Raw genomic sequence first — 17635 nt, forward strand, 5'->3', positions numbered from 1 at the left:
ATTTAATTAGCATATACCGTGCCTATTCCCCTCCTCCTTATCCCAACTTGTGCTACCCATAAGGACAAACCTACATGCCAAGTATAGATCATTTGTTATGCTCCCTTTGGGTTATAGAAAAGAGCAGAAGCGCTGAACGATTCATCCAGACTCCAGTCTGATCTACCTACAGGTTATGGATCATTTGCTCTTTTAGTATCTGTTCAATAGGTTTCCTCAAGGAAAAAGACCCTACTTTTATGTCAAAGATAATAAAACAAAAACACTATAGTGAAATACTACAGTATACTACAGTCATGTCCGCAAAAACACTACAGTGAATCCTATATAAATATCGTAATACTACAGTATTTTTTCATGTGGGTGTGTCTTGGTGTGTGGTCTTAGTGGCTGCAGAAGCCTTACTGGCTTGAGAAGTATTACTGTAAGCATTACTATAAACTGCAGGGTCAGGTAAAGTTTTCCATCTCATACTGTGCTCAATCTCTCTGACTATAGCATACTTCACATTGTGTTCTGCCAAGCACAAATAGTGTGTTCAGGCAGAGGTCATCACATTCAGTCCTGGTCTGGTCATACTGTAGGTACTGTAGGTGCAGCATACTGCCATGTAGCACCAGGGATGGGCACAGTGGGCTACAGTGGTGCCCTGTCTTCCCTGTCATCAGCAGCAGTAGACCCAGCAGAGCAAACACATCAATAAAAGACAAGATTGTTTCTGACTGCAAAACTCCTCTCTGTGAGTGTTCTTCTGTGTTTGGTTGTATCACTGTGTATTTATATCTCTGAGAAAACTACAGATGTAGGATCTTAATTTGAGCCAGTTTGCTACAGCAGGAAAATAATCCAGCAGCAACAGGAAATGTGAATTGTTTATGCGAATTATAATAAATTGACATTTTTCATTGAGGCAAATCAAGTCTCAAATTTCAACGTGGAAATGACAAACTTTAGAAGCCTTTTTAAAACTCAAATACACATTTCCTACATCTGTAGTGTTTGTGTATGTGTGCTTTATGTTTGTGTATGTGCAAATATGTCTATGAAACTAAAAGTATGCACAGGATAGGATATTATACCGTTCATACCAGTGGTTTAAGATTAGCGAGGGACAATTTGTTATGAACGTGGCCTTTTTTCTATTACAGCAAATTGGATGACTGTCATTCATATTCCATTCACCCAGCTCAACATCGATAGGTTTAGGCTACTACATGATACAAAACTTTGCCCTATACCCATCATGAGGTTTCTACAACCTAGCCTACAAATTAAACTTTATAACGTAGGTGCACAGTTCGAGAGACAAATTGGAGTAATCAAGGTGACAGTGACACATTCAGTACCGCCTTGCACACTCTTGCCTGCATCTAGCTGATCTGGATGTAATCATTAGTCCAAACAGTTGCAAAACGTTCTGTTCTAAAACCAAGGTTCCTATTGGACAAATTCAGGTAGGTCCATCCCCGTTTCATTCCGTTTGCTTCCATTTAAAGAAAACAGAATCAGCGGAATGAATACACCCATGATCACCCGCACACACAGTTAACTTTCATAGCAGCCACATACAGCATCGTCACTATGCTCGCTGTACAATTTATTCTTCAACTTTTGAAATGTTTCACTATTTGAATTGTTATGAAATTCACTGAGTAGGAAGGTCCTCCCCTTCCTCCTCTGGTTCATACAGTTTATGCGATGTGGCACTGTGGTTTGCATGTCTGTGTATTTGTGGGTTAGATACAGAGATAGAGAGGATGATGGTATGTGTCAGCTCTTGCACAATGCAGTGATATTTTTTCTATCATCCACACTGTTGAGGATTATGATTAGTTGAGTCTGGATAAGACACAGGGTTACTATTTGATAAAACAACTGGTGTTTTACTCTCCACTTGATCCTGCCATCTGTCACCCACCCCTCCGATGCAGAGGTCAGGAGTCAATCTGCTGCTCTGGGGAATGGGCTCTAGGTTGAAGATGACAAGGTTAAGACAACATAATACTGTAATTCCATGTGGCAGCATTCGAAAGTAAACAAATTCATTGGACCAGTGCTGTTGATAACTACTAGCACCGTTGCTAACTTGCAACGCTGGTCCCATTTTTGCAAAACATTATGGGATATTAGAATCCCGTTGTCTTAACCTTTGTCATCATCAACTGGGCTGGGGAGATGGATGATGATGAGGACTGGAACCGGTTCTGCACTTTCTCTTCCTCTCCATCTTCCTCTGCTCTTCTTTTCACAATATCTCTCCTTTGCTTTCTCTCCATCTCTATCTCTTCTCTCCATCTCTCCTCTGCTCTTCTCTCTATCTCTCCTCTGCACTTCTCTCAGCTGTCCCTGATTGAGAACCATACGCACCAGGGATACGCACCAGAATAAAAAGATCTCTACGGTCAGTGCGTGACAGCTAGCTGATTCAAAGCTGGTAGCCAAAGCACAATCAAAATTATCATTGCTAAAACAGTGCCTATTTAAGGTATTCATGCTTATTCCAAATGTTGTCATGTTACTGACAGATTTCAAAATGGATTAAATATATTTTTCTCACCCATCTACACATAATACCCCATAATGACAAACTGAAATCATGTTCTTAGACATTTTTGCAAAATGATTGAAAATTAAATATAGAAATATCTCATTTACCGAAGGATTCCCACCCCTGAGTCAATACTTTGTAGAAACACCTTAGGCAGCGATTACAGATGTGAGTCTTACAGGGTAAGACTCTAAGAGCTTTCCACACCTGGATGTGGCAACATTTGTCCACTATTCTTTTCAGAATTCTTCAAGTTCTGTCAAATTGGTTATTGATCATTGCTAGACAACCATTTTCAGGTCTTGTCATAGATTTTCAAGTAGATTTAAATCAAAACTGTAACTCAGCCACTCAGGAACATTCACTGTCTTAGTGGTAAGCAACTCCAGTGTAGATTTGGCCTTGTGATTTAGGTTATTGTGCTGCTGAAAGATTAAATAATCTCCCAGTGTCTGGTGGTAAGCAGAATTAACCTGGTTTTCTTCTAGGATTTTGCCTGTGCTTAGCTCCATTCCTTTAATTTTTTTATCCTGAAAAACTCCCAGTTCTTAATGATTACAAGCATACCCATAACATGATGCAGCCACCACTATGCTTGAAAATATGAAGAGTGGTATTCAGTCATTTTTATTGGATTTGCCCCAAACATAACACTTTGTATTCAGGACAAAAATTATATTGCTTTGCCAAGTTTTTTTGCAGTATTACTTTAGCGCCTTGTTGCATGTTTTGGAATATTTGTTTTCTGTACAGGCTTCCTTCTTTTCACTCTGTTAATTAGGTTAGTATTGTGGAGTAACTACAGTGTTGTTGATCCATCCTCAGTTTTCTCCTATCACAGCCAATAAACTCTGTAACTGTTTTAAAGTCATCATTGGCCTCTTGGTGAAATCTCTGAGTGGTTTCCTTAATCTCCAGCAACTGAGTTAGGAAGGACGCCTGTATCTTTGTAGTGACTGGGTGTATTGATACACCATCCATAGTGTAATTAAAACCTTCACCAGGCTCAAAGGGATATTCAATGTCTGCTTTTTGTTTGTTTTACCCATCTACCAATAGGTGCCCTTCTTTGTGAGGCATTGGAAAACCTTCCTTGTCTTTGTGGTTGAATCTTTGTTTGAAATTCACTGCTCGACTGAGGGATCCTATACTGTGTGGAGTACAGAGATGAGGTAGTCATTAAAAAATTGTGTTAAACACTATTATTGCACACATAGTCCATGCAACTTAGTATGTGACCTAAGCATATTTTTACTCCTGAACTTATTTAGGATTGCCATAACAAATAGGTTGAATACATTGACTCAAGACATTTCAGATTTTTGGGAATAATATCTATTTTCACATTATGGGTAATTGTGTGTAGGTCAGTGACAAAAGAATCTAAATGTAATCCATTTTAAATTCAGGCTGTAACACAACAACATTTGGAAAAGGTTAAGGGGTGTGAATACTTTCTGAAGACACTGTACAAGGGATTTTTGAAAGCCAAGCATGTCGCCTCAATATGAATAGTAGTAATTACAGGTGTGATGCTGCATTGTCTTCTGTGTAAGCACACAGGGTTCAGAATGGAGAGCTATATCTGTGTCATTTGCACATCAAGATACCAATATGATCGATCTGAATGCTATGCAGAGGGAAATTGATGGGAAATTCCTCAGATTGTTGTATAACATGCATATACATCATTATCATCTTGGCAAAGTGGCACATACTCTATATTGAAGACAGAATAGTTCACAGTTAATAATGCTTAACTTCAACAAGCACTGACAGTTTCATATAGCAAAGAAAATATAAATAAAAGTGTAGATTTTTTTATTTATTTTTTGTTTCTCTGTAATATTACTAGCCACCTAGCAATTTTATGAAGTTGACTATAGCTAGCCCAGACGGGTTCCCAATTTCACAAACTCATAACCAAGAAGTAATTTCAGGCTATCAATCAAGTTTGTGTAGTTAGCTTGTCTAACTATCTGAGCTGGCATGCCTGCTGGCAAGGTTGTTAGACTTAAGAAAATCAAGCAATAATTAAATGTACTGAATAAGATTCAAATTGCTTTGAGTCTTTTAGCATCAATGCAGCATTTTTTTTAAAGAACCATTAGTCAGGAGGATACAGACAACTCAAGAGGTATGCTTAGATTTGTAGACACCTTTTTTTACATAGAATTAAGCATAATGATTATGGCTCAAGATTGCAGGAAACAGCTGTTTCAGGTGTCTGAAAAATGCTACATTCTCCAACCCCCTGTCATGATGCCCATGTCAAGACAGCTAAGAAGAGTTCACATTGTAATGGTTTGTCATCGGACCCAAACGTACTCCCAGTCGTCCCCACTGCCATTTCAGCCCTGAGGAGAAGGTCACAAACAGCCCTTGGTGGGAGCTGCTACTGCTGCAGCCTGTACTTCACTCCAACATGGTCATGGTCATAGGTACAGAGACAGATGCAGTTAGTGTTCAGCCAGCCTCATCATAGGGCATACTCCTTGTCTAGCAGACAGAACCAGGCTGTGCATCCAAAAATGAAATGCTATTCCCTGTATAGTGCACTATTTTTGACCAGAGCCCTATGGGCCATTTGAGATGCAGACAGGGGCTGCAGTCCAAACATGTTATTTTTACCCCCTCAGCCCTTGAGGTAACCACTTTCCCTCGGGGGAATCCCCATCGTAACCGGATGCAGTTTGATTGCCATCTTCAGTGGAGGTTCAATTCACTAACGTTGCCCCGTCTGCCCTTGATTTAGCTCGAGGGAGCGAGTGAACAACTTGGTCACTTGCGGGGTTGATATGACCCACAATTCAGTGCAAACTGTAGTCACATGTCAAAATCTGGTGGCTGCGAAGTGTCAGATTTAATCAACAAGGCTGAATTTTTGGCATGTCAGAAAAAGTATGAAGCTAGCTTGCTAATACTGTAAATATATATATATATAGGCATTGATTTTAGTGTTGGCAAATTGACTTAGTCTCGTAGTGAGGAGCCTGTAAAACGTAGCTAGATTCATAAACATATTTTGGGGGAATTCTGACATTTATTGGAATAAATGACCAAACTATAACACTAGCTAGCCAGCTATGGGTAACTGTAGCTAGCTACCTGACAGGAGTGCTAGCTATATACGTTATCTTACTAGGTATATTAATAGCTTTAGGTTGGTTGTTTTTAAGCTCAACATCAAGATTTTCACTAAGGACGCTGCCTCTCAGATCATAACTCTCCCTCGCTTGGGCAAGGGACATTTAAGGCACTTGGATGTGACGATGTAAAACGTAATTCAAGGGCTGAGGGTTTAGGGTCGAGGGCTGTCTACTTTGCGTTTGAAACTCAGCCAGGGTCTATTCGGGGTTGATATGATAAACATAGCTGTGTTTACACAGGCAGCCCAATTCTCATATTCATTTCCACTAATTGATCTTTTGACCAATCACATAGATCTTTTCACATCAGATCTTTTTCAGAGCTGATCTGATTGGTCAAAAGACCAATTAGTGAGAAAAAAAAGATCAGAATTGGGCTGCCTGTCTAAATGCAGTCCATCTGTCCTTGATGACATAATGCATGACGTTACACAATATGACAGAAAGTATGACATTAGCCATAGTGACAAACTGTGAGGGCACACATGATGACACAAACAGTGACCTTACACATAATGAGACACCATGTAACCAGAGATGGTTTATAATCTTGTAACAGGCTTTGATTCAACCTACATGACCTAATTAAGAGAGCTAATAGCATCAATATATCAATTTCTGATCTATTGACAGTTTTTCTTGGCGTCAGTCCTAAAGGGATTCACTATCTGCTTTGGATGTTAAAGTTGTTATCCTCAAAAATGAATTGACAGGGGCTGCATAAATCATTGGCGGGAGCTGCACAGTGCTTTCTTTTTCTTAACACAATTACATTTTTACATGATCCTGATTGATTCAGAGATGGGCATCTGCATTTTTCAGCATGTTTTTACAAAAATATAGATTTTTCCGCAAGGACATATACAAGATTCTACCCTCCACAACATAACCTCCACTCGAAATCAAAACTCAAAACAAAATTACCAGGAAGCATTTCTACTACCAATGATTCTTACTTCCAAGGTCTATACAGCAAATGGTCTGGCAAACCGATGACCAGCAAAAGAAGCACAAGAAACCTGAAAACACCATCCAACCTGGAACTGAGTGAGTAATATTTAGTCTGAAGCTACTTTTAAAGCCAAGAAAAAAAAAACACATTACAATGATATATTTTACTTTATATGGACTGAATGCTAAGTTGAGGCTGCCAAGCTTCCTAGGACAGAACAGATCAGATCAATTAGCACTCAAGTGTGAAGTGAGAGGTGTCAAAGCCTCCCAAATGCAGAGGCCTTTGAATCCCCTCCATCTGTGCAGAGGTCATTACCATACAGCAGCCCCAGGATTCATCTCTATTTTGAACTGACATGGAGCCAGGACACTTCAATTGTAAATGACCTCAATAAGAAACAGTATTGTTGCTTTGATCACATCAGAAGATATCCTCCTCGCAATCTCCAAAATACAACAGCCACAGGACAACTTTGTTTGGACATCGTAAAAGACCATTTGCCGAAACTGAAGAGATATAGCTAGCTAGTACCTCCATTTACACGTGGGAAAAAACGGTGGACAGAGACTTGATAGTTACGTTAGCTAGCTAGCTGGGGTTTTCTACAAGGAATCTGCCTCCCGAAAAAAGCTTCTCCCAAGTGGGTGTGACACCTACTCCCATTGACTGCTGCACTGTTGATTCCACCTGGCGATCTTTTCAAGTTGTTATATTTGTTTCTTGTGCTTTGTGCTATTTGCCTCATGACTATGAACTTGCTTGTTTACCCAACCATGGGACAGGCTATGTTTGTTCCCACACTCTGGACTCTGACTCTCTATTGGCTGCATCACCGCCTGGTATGGCAACTGCTCAGCATCTGACCGTAAGGCGATACAGAGGGTAGTGCGTACTGCCCAGTACATCACCGTGGCCAAGCTTCCTGCCATCCAGGACCTATATAATAGGCGGTGTCAGAGGAAAGCCCATAAAAATGTCAGAGACTCCAGTCACCCAAGTAATAGACTGTTTTCTCTGCTACCGCACGACAAGCGGTACCAGAGCGCCAAGTCTAGGACCAAAAGGCTCCTTAACTTCTTATGGCTGCAGGGGCACTATTGAATAGCTTGGATGAAAGGTGCCCAGAGGTGCCCAGAGTAAACGGCCTGCTCCTCAGTCTCAGTTGCAAATATATGCATATTATTATTAGTATTGGATAGCAAACACTCTGAAGTTTCTAAAACTGTTTGAATGATGTTTGTGAGTATAATAGAACACATATGTCAGGCAAAAACCTGAGAAGAAATCCAAACAGGAAGTGAGAAATCTGAGGTTGGTGGATTTTCAAACCAGGCCCAATTGAATTCACATATGAATGAAGTTGCACTTCCTAGGGCTTCCACTAGATGTCAACCGTCTTTAGAAACTTGAATGAGGATTCTACTGTGATGTGGGACTGAAAAAGAGCTGAATGAGTCAGCTTACTGGCAGAGAGCCATTTCCTGGTCACGCGCATTCCACATGATATCGAGTTGCGTTCCATTCCTCCTCAAGACACAAAGGAATTCTCCAGTTGGAACTTTATTGAAGATTTATGATAAAAACATCCTAACGATTGATTCTTTACTTATTTTGAAATGTTTCTACGACCTGTAATATAATGTTTTGAAGTTTTTGTCTGAAGAAATGCACGAGCGTTTGGATATGTATACCAAACGCGCTAACAAAAGTAGTAGGACATAAATAACGGACATTATCAAACAAACAAATAATTTATTGTGGACCTGGGATTCCTGGGAGTGCATTCTGATGAAGATCATCAAAGGTAAGGGAATATTTATCATGTCATTTCTGGTTTAATTTCTGGCAAATTGTTTTATATTTCTGAGCGCCGTCTCAGATTATTAAATGGTATGCTTTTTCCGTAAAGTGTTTTTGAAATCTGACACAGCGGTTGCATTAACCTCTCTGAACCACCCATACCGGATCTGGGATAATTGTCATCAGCAACGCTGAATAGCATAGCACCACAGTCAAATAATATTACTAGAAACTATTCATATTCATGAAATCACAAGTGCAATATTGCAAAACACAGTTTAGCCTTTTGTTAATCCACCTGTCGTCTCAGATTTTGAAATTATGCTTTACAGCGAAAGCAATACAAGCGTTTGTGTAAGTTTATCGATCGCTCGACAAAACAATAAGTACACTTAGCATCAGGTAACTTGGTCACGAAAATCAGAAAAGCAATCACATGGTCCAAGCACACCAAGACAGTCGTGAAGAGGGCACAACAAAACCTATTCCCCCTCAGGAGACTGAAAAGATTTGGCATGGGTCCTCAGATCTTCAAAAGGTTCTACAACTACACCATCGAGAGCATCCTGACTGGTTGCATCACTGCCTGGTATGGCAACTGCTCGGCCTCTGACCGCAAGGCACTACAGAGGGTAGTGCGAACGGCCCAGTTCTGGGGCCAAGCTTCCTGCCATCCAGGACCTCTATACCAGGTGGTGTCAGAGGAAGGCCCTAAAAATGGTCAAAGACTCCAGCCACCCTGGTCATAGACTGTTCTCTCTGCTACCACACAACAAGTGGTACCGGAGCGCCAAGTCCAGGTCCAAGAGCCTTCTAAACAGCTTCCACGCCAAAGACATAAGACTCCTAAACATCTAGTCAAATGGCTACCCAGAATAACACTCCAGGTTGTGCTGAATATGGTTTGGTGGCTCTGGGGTTAGGCTGAGGCCAGTGACCCTCCAGTGTTGTTAAACCCTCAACTGTTTCAATGAATGAATTAACAATTCATGATTTATTTATACAGAGTGGATTGCTTCCCTTTTTCACTCAACCTCCATTCATATAAGGTTACCCCACTGATTGCCTCCTGTGTCTAAAGATCGTTTACAGCACTGTTATTTACTATGAATTCTGCTGATTTATAAACCATGTTTTGTCACTAAAACCAATTGGGGTTTTTGTTGTGTTATAATAAAAACATGTCTCATTTTGACTGTTTCAACACACAGACACACCCATGAATCTCTGTTTTGCTGTAGTACATATTATGGCATGCACACAAGCCTATCAGAAACAATGTATCTGTGAAGCAGTATTTCTAACCATTGGGGGACATTAGTGAAATTAAGACCCATTTTGCTGACCACACTTTTCATCACAGTGAGTCATTGCACAGCTAATTCCCCTTCCATTTATTCTCTCCCTATTTCTCTTATACATTCTCTCTCTCTATCTCTCCCTCTATGCTTCTTTCCTCCATCTTCTATCTCCAGGTTCTGATGCTGAGATAGTGGTGAGATCTACTTCTTCATAGATCCGACTCCCTGATCAGTCCATGGAACCTTTGTGACTGCAGCATTTAGTTCCACGTCGTCAAGATGATCACCACCCAGAGATTATAGTTCATCCTTCCTCCATTGGAGGGCCACTGTTAAGAGGGGTGGGGGAGGATAAAGGAGTCTCCTGTCATCAGAGAAAGAGCTTCAGAGCCTGCTGGTGAAAGCAAAGGGAACCATGTAGTGTCTTTTTCTCCACTCAGGGGGGAGGGTAGATTTGAGTTTAGTTTTTTCCCTATTGATTTTAGTGTAAAAGTGTTTTATGTGAGCCAGAGAAGAGATGGTCCTCCACACCTCTCCCTACTCTAGTGCCTTCCTACGGTGCCTCAGCAGCCTGTCATGGGGCTTCATCTTCCCCTGCTACTGGCTGCTGGACCGCCTGCTGTCCTCCTGCGTGGCAACCTCTCTGGAGAAGCGTCGGCGCTCCCAGGACCCCTGCTCCTTCGTGACTCTGTATGTGCTGGTGTCCACCCCGCTCTACCTTTTGCTCCTCCTGGCCTCGCTGCCCTTCGCTCTGCTGGGCTTCCTGCTGTGGGCTACCCTGCAGGCGGCCCGCCATCCCTATCTCTACACCCACCGCCGCCCAGACAAGCACCAGGCCGAGCAGGGGTGTGTGGCGTCACTGGCCGACTGGAGGCCGCAGGGCCGCAGCTTCTGCTTCGGCAGTTCCAACGTGTGCCTACTGCCAGACTCCCTGGCACGCTTCAACAACCTGTCTGAGACCCAGCGCCGTGCCCGCGAGGTGGGCAAGCGCATCCGTAACGGGGCCAGCCGGCCGCAGATCAAGATATACATCGACTCCCCCACCAACACCTCCATCAGCGCAACCTCCTTCAGCAGCCTGGTCACAGGGTTCCGACGGACATCCTCCCTGGGCCAGCGGCCCGACAACACACCCGAGGCCGAGACCGAACCCGTAACCGACTGCCCAATACACACTGCAGGTTCAGACTGCCCAATACACACCACAGGTCCAAACTGCCCCATACACACTGCAGGTGCTGACTGCCCCATACACTCAAAAGGGGACCAGGGCTCCTCAGATTGTCCCGTCCATGTAGCTGGTGGAGAGGACACACCAGAGTGCCCCCTTCACACTGCTGGTTCTCAGAACAACTCTGACTGTCCACTGCACACCACAGGGGCCCAGAACTCCCCAGATTGCCCCATGCACACCACAGGGGTCCAGAACTCCCCAGATTGCCCCATGCATGCCTCGGGGGTCCAGATCAGTATCAGTGCCCCAGAGGCCGGGACAGGGAATCACCAAGGGGAAGGTGATGCAGAGAGCCTGACAGGGGGGGTGTCTTCTAACAACACCCTGTCCCACCGCACCTCCATGTTCAAGAAGCACACGGGTCGCAAGCGGCGCCAAGGCGACGACGGATTCGACCATGAGATCTCTGCCTTCTTCCCTGCCAACCTGGACTTCCTGTGTCTGCAGGAAGTGTTTGACCACCGGGCCACGTCCAGGCTGAGGCAGCAGCTGCACCACTACTTCCCCTACATCCTGAGTGATGTGGGCCGCTACGCCTGGAAGGGCTGCTGCTCCCGCTTCAAGTTCCTGAACAGCGGCGTCATGATGGCCAGCCGCTATCCCATACTGGACGCCCACTACGAGTGCTACCCCAATGGGCGAGGGGAAGACGCCCTCGCAGCGAAAGGAGTCCTCTTTGTCAAGGTGAGGTGTTTTTTCTCTGTCTATCCTTATGAAAGCATTGGCAAGTGCTGTAAATAAATCTCTGTCAGTGTGTAAAAGGCTGAAGGAATAATAATAATTAGGCTAGTACTTTTCAACCCGGTGAGTTTTACCAATGTGTTACTGCCTCTTATTGGGCCAGACTTTTGGTGAAGGACTTAAATGTCCTCCAGGCTGCATCCTCACTTCTGGCTGCTTTTTGAGGTTGGATCTGTTTCCTCTTTTGTTGGACAGATATATTCAATCTAACTGTCGCAGAAACTCTGTGAACAAAACGAAGTTGAATTATTTAGGCATAGTCCCCTGTACCCTTGGCTTGGGGGGGGGTTTGAAATTGAACATCTCTCTTGAAATCCTGGCAGACACCAGGACAAAAAATGAATGTATTTTTATTCCTTTTATTCTGTCTCAAATAAAACTGTAGGCCTTAGTTTTCATTTGAGGGTTGCAGATATGTGTCTACCCTCTGTTCAAAGGGTGGTGTCATTTCAGCAGTTTTTGCTATTCCCATATTTTTGTATTTGATTATAATTAGGTGGGCTGTCTTTTTATACCATGACAGTATTTCTGAAGTTCTCAAACAAGCAAGGTCTCTTTTTGTATGTTGTAGTGACACTACAACAGTTTCAAGAACGACATTTGAATTAGCACAGGGCAACAGGAGCTTATTGAGCCTATTTGATCTTCCTTTTTAAGGATAATCTTCTATTACAGCTGTCTTTGGGCTTTCGAGTTGCTCCAAAACTACAGATTCACAACTTTTCCTAAAACATACATTAAAACATACATTTGGGCTAGAATGTTAGTCACTCCCATTCCCAGCAGTGAGCTATGGTAGTCTGCTGCCGTAGCAGCGCTGTGCCGTGTGCTGTGGGTGACTGACGAGGCACTGTGTGTTGACTTCATTGGGGAGAGAGATGACAGGCAGATCGGAGAAGAGTTTTAGTTTAGTGATCACTAATCTGTGTGGCTGAGGCTGTGTGGCTGGGGCTGAGGCTATTGTGGTTGGGGCTGGGGCCTGGGGCTGTGTGGCTGGGGCTGAGGCTGTGTGGCTGGGGCTGAGGCTATGTGGCTGGGGCTGGGGCTGAGGCTGTGTGGCTGAGAATGGGTCTGTGGCTGTAGCGATGGCTATGTAGGGAATAGAGTGCCATTTGGAATGCATCCCTGGTTCTGGCTGGGCTTCAGGTCCTGCTGGGGCAGCTCAGCCTGAAGGTGGTGATGGATCTGAAAGACGCTAGGAGGTTGACAGGCCTGCTAGATACTGTAGGCACCAAGTAGTTCTACCACTCTGACACCCAGGTTTGATACCTGCCCCTGCTAGCTATTGCTTCAGATAACAAGCTCACATGGTGTTGCCTCTAAGTGCCTCCCTCCCTCTTCCCCAGGGTCATTCTGGGTCACCATCTCACTGTCTCCAGAGCTGTAGTATTGACCCCTAGCTGCAGGGTTCTAATACAGCTTGACCCCACAGACTAGCAGGCTTCAGCAGTAGTGGTGTGTGCGTAAAATCACAGAGGAAGCCAAGCCAGTAGAAAAGCCATATTACAACCTATGTTGTGATATTTGCGTTGTTTGCTCTATAACCGTTAGTTCATATGCCACAGTGATATACAATAAGGCTGTGACAACAAAACGGCAACAGTCACACAGTGGCGGAATAAATTCAACTAAACATACATGTGTTTCATCACAAAACCTGAGAGCAACATCTTTCCGCTGAACTCCACAAAGCAAATATTGCATGTGACAAACTGTTATATGACCATCAGCATGGTCAAGCAAGTTAATGTTTTCAACAGTTTACTAAACAACTAGTGTGTGTGTGTTTGTGCTTGCACAAGTAAAAACATTTTTTTACTCACCCTACTTGTAGACTAGTTGAGCGCCAATACCATCCTCCACTCTCTATGGCTCTGTCATAGGCTACCTAGTTAAAATGCTTGCTAACCTAACTTTCCCACGTGGGTAACAATGAACCAGCTAAGTTAGCTAGCTAGTTAACCTGAGCCTACTAGGCTAGATATTGAACTTCAATCCTCTCAGGCCAGTTAATTTATGATTAGATCATAATCGTCATCATAATCATTGGCCTGTACAGAGGATTAAGTCAAAACCACATCTAAATCCCCATCTCTATCCATGGTTTAGGAAAGTGCCGATTTAGCAAGCTAGCTACTGCAGGACATCAACACAAGCAGGCCAGAAACTAAAATTACGTTTTGCTTAGGATGTGATTTGATTGTTTTGAAGCCAAATCCAAACTGGCCTCCCTTGGGGACATTTCGCTGCACCAGGACAACCCACAGTTGAGCTCAGCTCAACACTGATTGGCTAATTACTTTATAATTCTTTTATCAACCGAGGCCAAATGCTTGCTGGCATCAATCATCAAATGCTACGGCCGCAACATGTCATACTCTTTTGGTCCAGACAGCATCAGATACATGGACTACACATACTGAGACAGAGGGGTGCTGTGATAAAAAATATATATATTGGTGAAATATTTGGGGATGCCTGGCTTCCCTCAGGCATCCATGAATACATGCCACTGGGCTTCAGAAACAATGATGTATCCCAGGGATCTTTCTCTCTAAGCTTGGGAGTCTTGTGACCAAATCAATATCACATGGTCATTTCCTCCAACAGTCTATGGTGTAAGCAGACCTACATGAAGTGAAAGTGGCAGATTTCACTTCCAATACAAAGTAACAGACTCAAACATTACAAAGACATGAGCTCTGGAGGCAAAAGGAAGGAGGGAGGAAGGGAGGGAAGGAGGGAGGAAGGGAGGGATATGGGGAGGAGAGTGTGCAGAGATATTAACTTAATTAAAAATGTCTCCCTGAAGAGTGAGCAACCCAGTAATTAAATAATTTGAGTCTCAACAATTAGCCCTCTATTTATTATTTAAAACCGCAAAGGACAAGGGTGAAGAAGGTGTGTGTGTGTGTGTGTGTGTGTGTGTGTGTGTGTGTGTGTGTGTGTGTGTGTGTGTGTGTGTGTGTGTGTGTGTGTGTGTGTGTGTGTGTGTGTGTGTGCGTGCGTGCGTGGTTTGAATTACAGAGAAAACCTCAAAAAGGGCCAGGCCCACTGAAAGCTCACATCAAATGGAAATCAATTAAATAAATAAACCCATAGCTTCTCCTCTCAGTGCTGAGGTCGACTCCATTTGTTTAAATCACCTTCCCTCCTGGTGGATAAAGGGCTTTGCTGTTACTCTGCATGTGTCAATGTGAAAGTCTATTTAAGCATTGAACACAGTAATGGTGTACTGTAGAGGTATTGGCCCCTCTCTCTAGCCTCCATGATGAGAGAGACAAAGGTCTGGGTGCAGGAGAATTTAAAGTGGGTCACATATCTAGTCCTTTGGAATCACATGGACCTTTTACTCTGCTACTAGTTTAGTCAGTTCCAATTATAATAATCATCATTATAATATATTTATTTTCTCACACAGCCTACATAAAACACAAACACACAGCGACACACACACATGTGCACACACACACATTTAAGCGCGCACACACACACAAGAGGCCCGAGACACATACCCCTGATTCCCTTCAGGCCTGTTGTCAGTTTCAGAGCACACACTTACCCAAGCATGGATAAGCCTCTGAAATATTAATACACAGGGATACAGTCAGGGAAAGAGAGAGGAGATGAAAGAGAGAGAGAGAAAGGAGAGAGAGAGAGGTGGGTGGGTGGGTGGGACAGGGACATGGTGAGAGGGTTGGGGAGACAGCAGCTCCAGCTCTACAGACGGGTCAGGGACAGTACAGTGTGTCAGGTTATGGCTGGACATAGAGTTTACTGCATCTTAATTGAGTTAATGTTGCAAATCTCTGTGGGGTGGAAATGTCACTGAATTTATTATGTTTGAGGTCTAAAATGTAAAGCTTGCATTTCATATTACAGTCTAGCTAAGTGGGTTAATGCTTTATTGGCCCTCAGCATTTACTGTGAGGGCCTTGATGGTGAGACCAAGCCAAGACTGCAATTCAGTGATTGGATGACTGCACAGTGTCTGAACAGAGAACTTGAATACACTGTAATCAAATCTAATCCAATTTACAATAGCCCTGATCACAGAGGAGACCTATTCAGAGATCTCCTCATAAAGGTCTTTAAAGAGACCTTTACTGATTCTGCGCGAGACTTCAGAACACTGTGTGTTTCCAACCCACACAAGCAAATACTCTAATCGGCCCCTATACCCTACACCCCTCTGTGTAGTCCACCCATCCCTTACACTCAAGAGCACCAGTCCATCCATTCAGTATCCATTTTTGGCCCAGTCTCACAGACCCAGTGTAATCTGCAGTAAAAGCCTCTCCATTCATTCCACGCTCATCATAGCCAATTCAGGGCTGTAAATCAAGACAGTGACGGACAGACTGTCTCCACTGAGGGGATTTCAAAGAGGGACAATGTCAGAGAAAAGAGTGTTGGAGAGGGGAGACGAGAGGGAGGGAGAGGAGACAGATGGAGGATGAGAGTTTTGGGATTGGGCCAATGACAGAGAAGGTGGTGTAAATGCGGTATTAAATGTTTTCTAATTCAATATTCGATCAACTTGTTGACAGAGATATTTAACTTCCTCTTTGTCTCTTCCTATTCTCTACAGGTGCAGGTAGGCACCTCCCATCAGGAGCAAAGAGTTGTGGGATATCTCACCTGCACTCATCTGCATGCCATTGAAGGTACGTTGAGAACAATACACATCCACAAAGCAATACATTTTGAGCTGCTTTTTTAATTGGATCCCAGCCATAACACTTATTCTCTCTAGTGTCTGAATGGGTCTATTCTGGCTCTGTGGTCTAATGTGAATATCAGAGAGAAATAGGACAAATGTTATAGAATAAAAAAAGGGTGTGAGTGTGATTGTACCTGTACAGGTGAGTGTGTGAACACAACAGTTGTAGGCAGATGGTTTAAGGTGGTTAGTGTGTAGTAGACTACTCAGCTTTCTACCTCGGTGTATAAGATAAATGGATGCATCAAACCCGCACACATCCTCTGTTCCCATGGAGACAAGCTCAAGCTGTTTTAAGTGTCAGGCCTATTTAAAGCCTCTGGTCTCTGGGTCTAATTTTTTACGAAGACAGATCTCTCTGCTATTTCTGGAGCCTCCCATGTCTCTGAGAGTCAGCTAATTATAGAACTATGGCTATTTCTAAAGACAACTTAAACATATGGGAGAGAGTACAAGAAAAGCCTCATTATGTTCTGGGTGATGCTGCACACTACAGTATACATCTTTGCAACGGGGCACTTTTTATTGCTGTTTGTTTCTCATGGCCCATTTTTCCCTTCTTACTGCTTGTTCTGTGTGTGTGTGTGTGTGTGTGTGTGTGTGTGTGTGTGTGTGTGTGTGTGTGTGTGTGTGTGTGTGTGTGTGTGTGTGTGTGTGTGTGTGTGTGTGTGTGTGTGTGAGTGTGTGAGTGTGTGTACTTGTGCATTTTACTTCTGTATATTTTGGCCTTTGCTGCTTGTGCAGGCAGAGGCAACTATTGTATTACTGTCTACATTTAGAACACATGTTTGCATTGTCTTGTTGACTCATAAATGATCAGCATTGAATATACGTCATCCAGGGTTCCTGACAATCCCTGCTCTTCCCCCATACAAATATGTTTAGTAGCATGGTCATCCTCGCTGGCTTAACTAAGCTACTCAATTGTTTTATTTCCATCCCCCACACCCTCCCCTCTCTCTCCCTGTCTCTCTCTCTCTGTCTCTCTCTCCCTGTCTCTCTCTCCATCTCTCAGGAGATGCAGCTGTGCGTTGTGAGCAGTTGGATCTGCTCTTGGTGTGGGGGGCGGAGTTCCGCAAGATGACGTCCCGCCCCTCGGAGGAGAAGGGTCTGGAGGACCAGGTGGCCTTTGATGTTGTCCTCGGCGACCTCAATTTCGACAACTGCTCCTCAGGTAGCTGTCT

The 17635-nt window shown here is 43.5% G+C and overlaps 1 protein-coding gene across 1 annotated transcript in view; it reads left to right on the plus strand.

Annotated features, from left to right (window-relative positions):
- Window positions 1-17635, plus strand: part of LOC112252274 (sphingomyelin phosphodiesterase 3) — a 39078-nt gene that overhangs the window by 18381 nt on the left and 3062 nt on the right. The window contains exons 2-4 of the mRNA XM_042323101.1: window positions 9928-11671; window positions 16320-16395; window positions 17467-17625. Of these exons, the coding sequence (XP_042179035.1) occupies window positions 10271-11671; window positions 16320-16395; window positions 17467-17625 (1636 nt within the window). The 5' untranslated portion in view covers window positions 9928-10270. The remainder of the gene's footprint in view (window positions 1-9927; window positions 11672-16319; window positions 16396-17466; window positions 17626-17635) is intronic.

This window comes from Oncorhynchus tshawytscha, linkage group LG06 (genome assembly GCF_018296145.1).
Source record: "Oncorhynchus tshawytscha isolate Ot180627B linkage group LG06, Otsh_v2.0, whole genome shotgun sequence".
Lineage (NCBI taxonomy): Eukaryota > Metazoa > Chordata > Actinopteri > Salmoniformes > Salmonidae > Oncorhynchus > Oncorhynchus tshawytscha.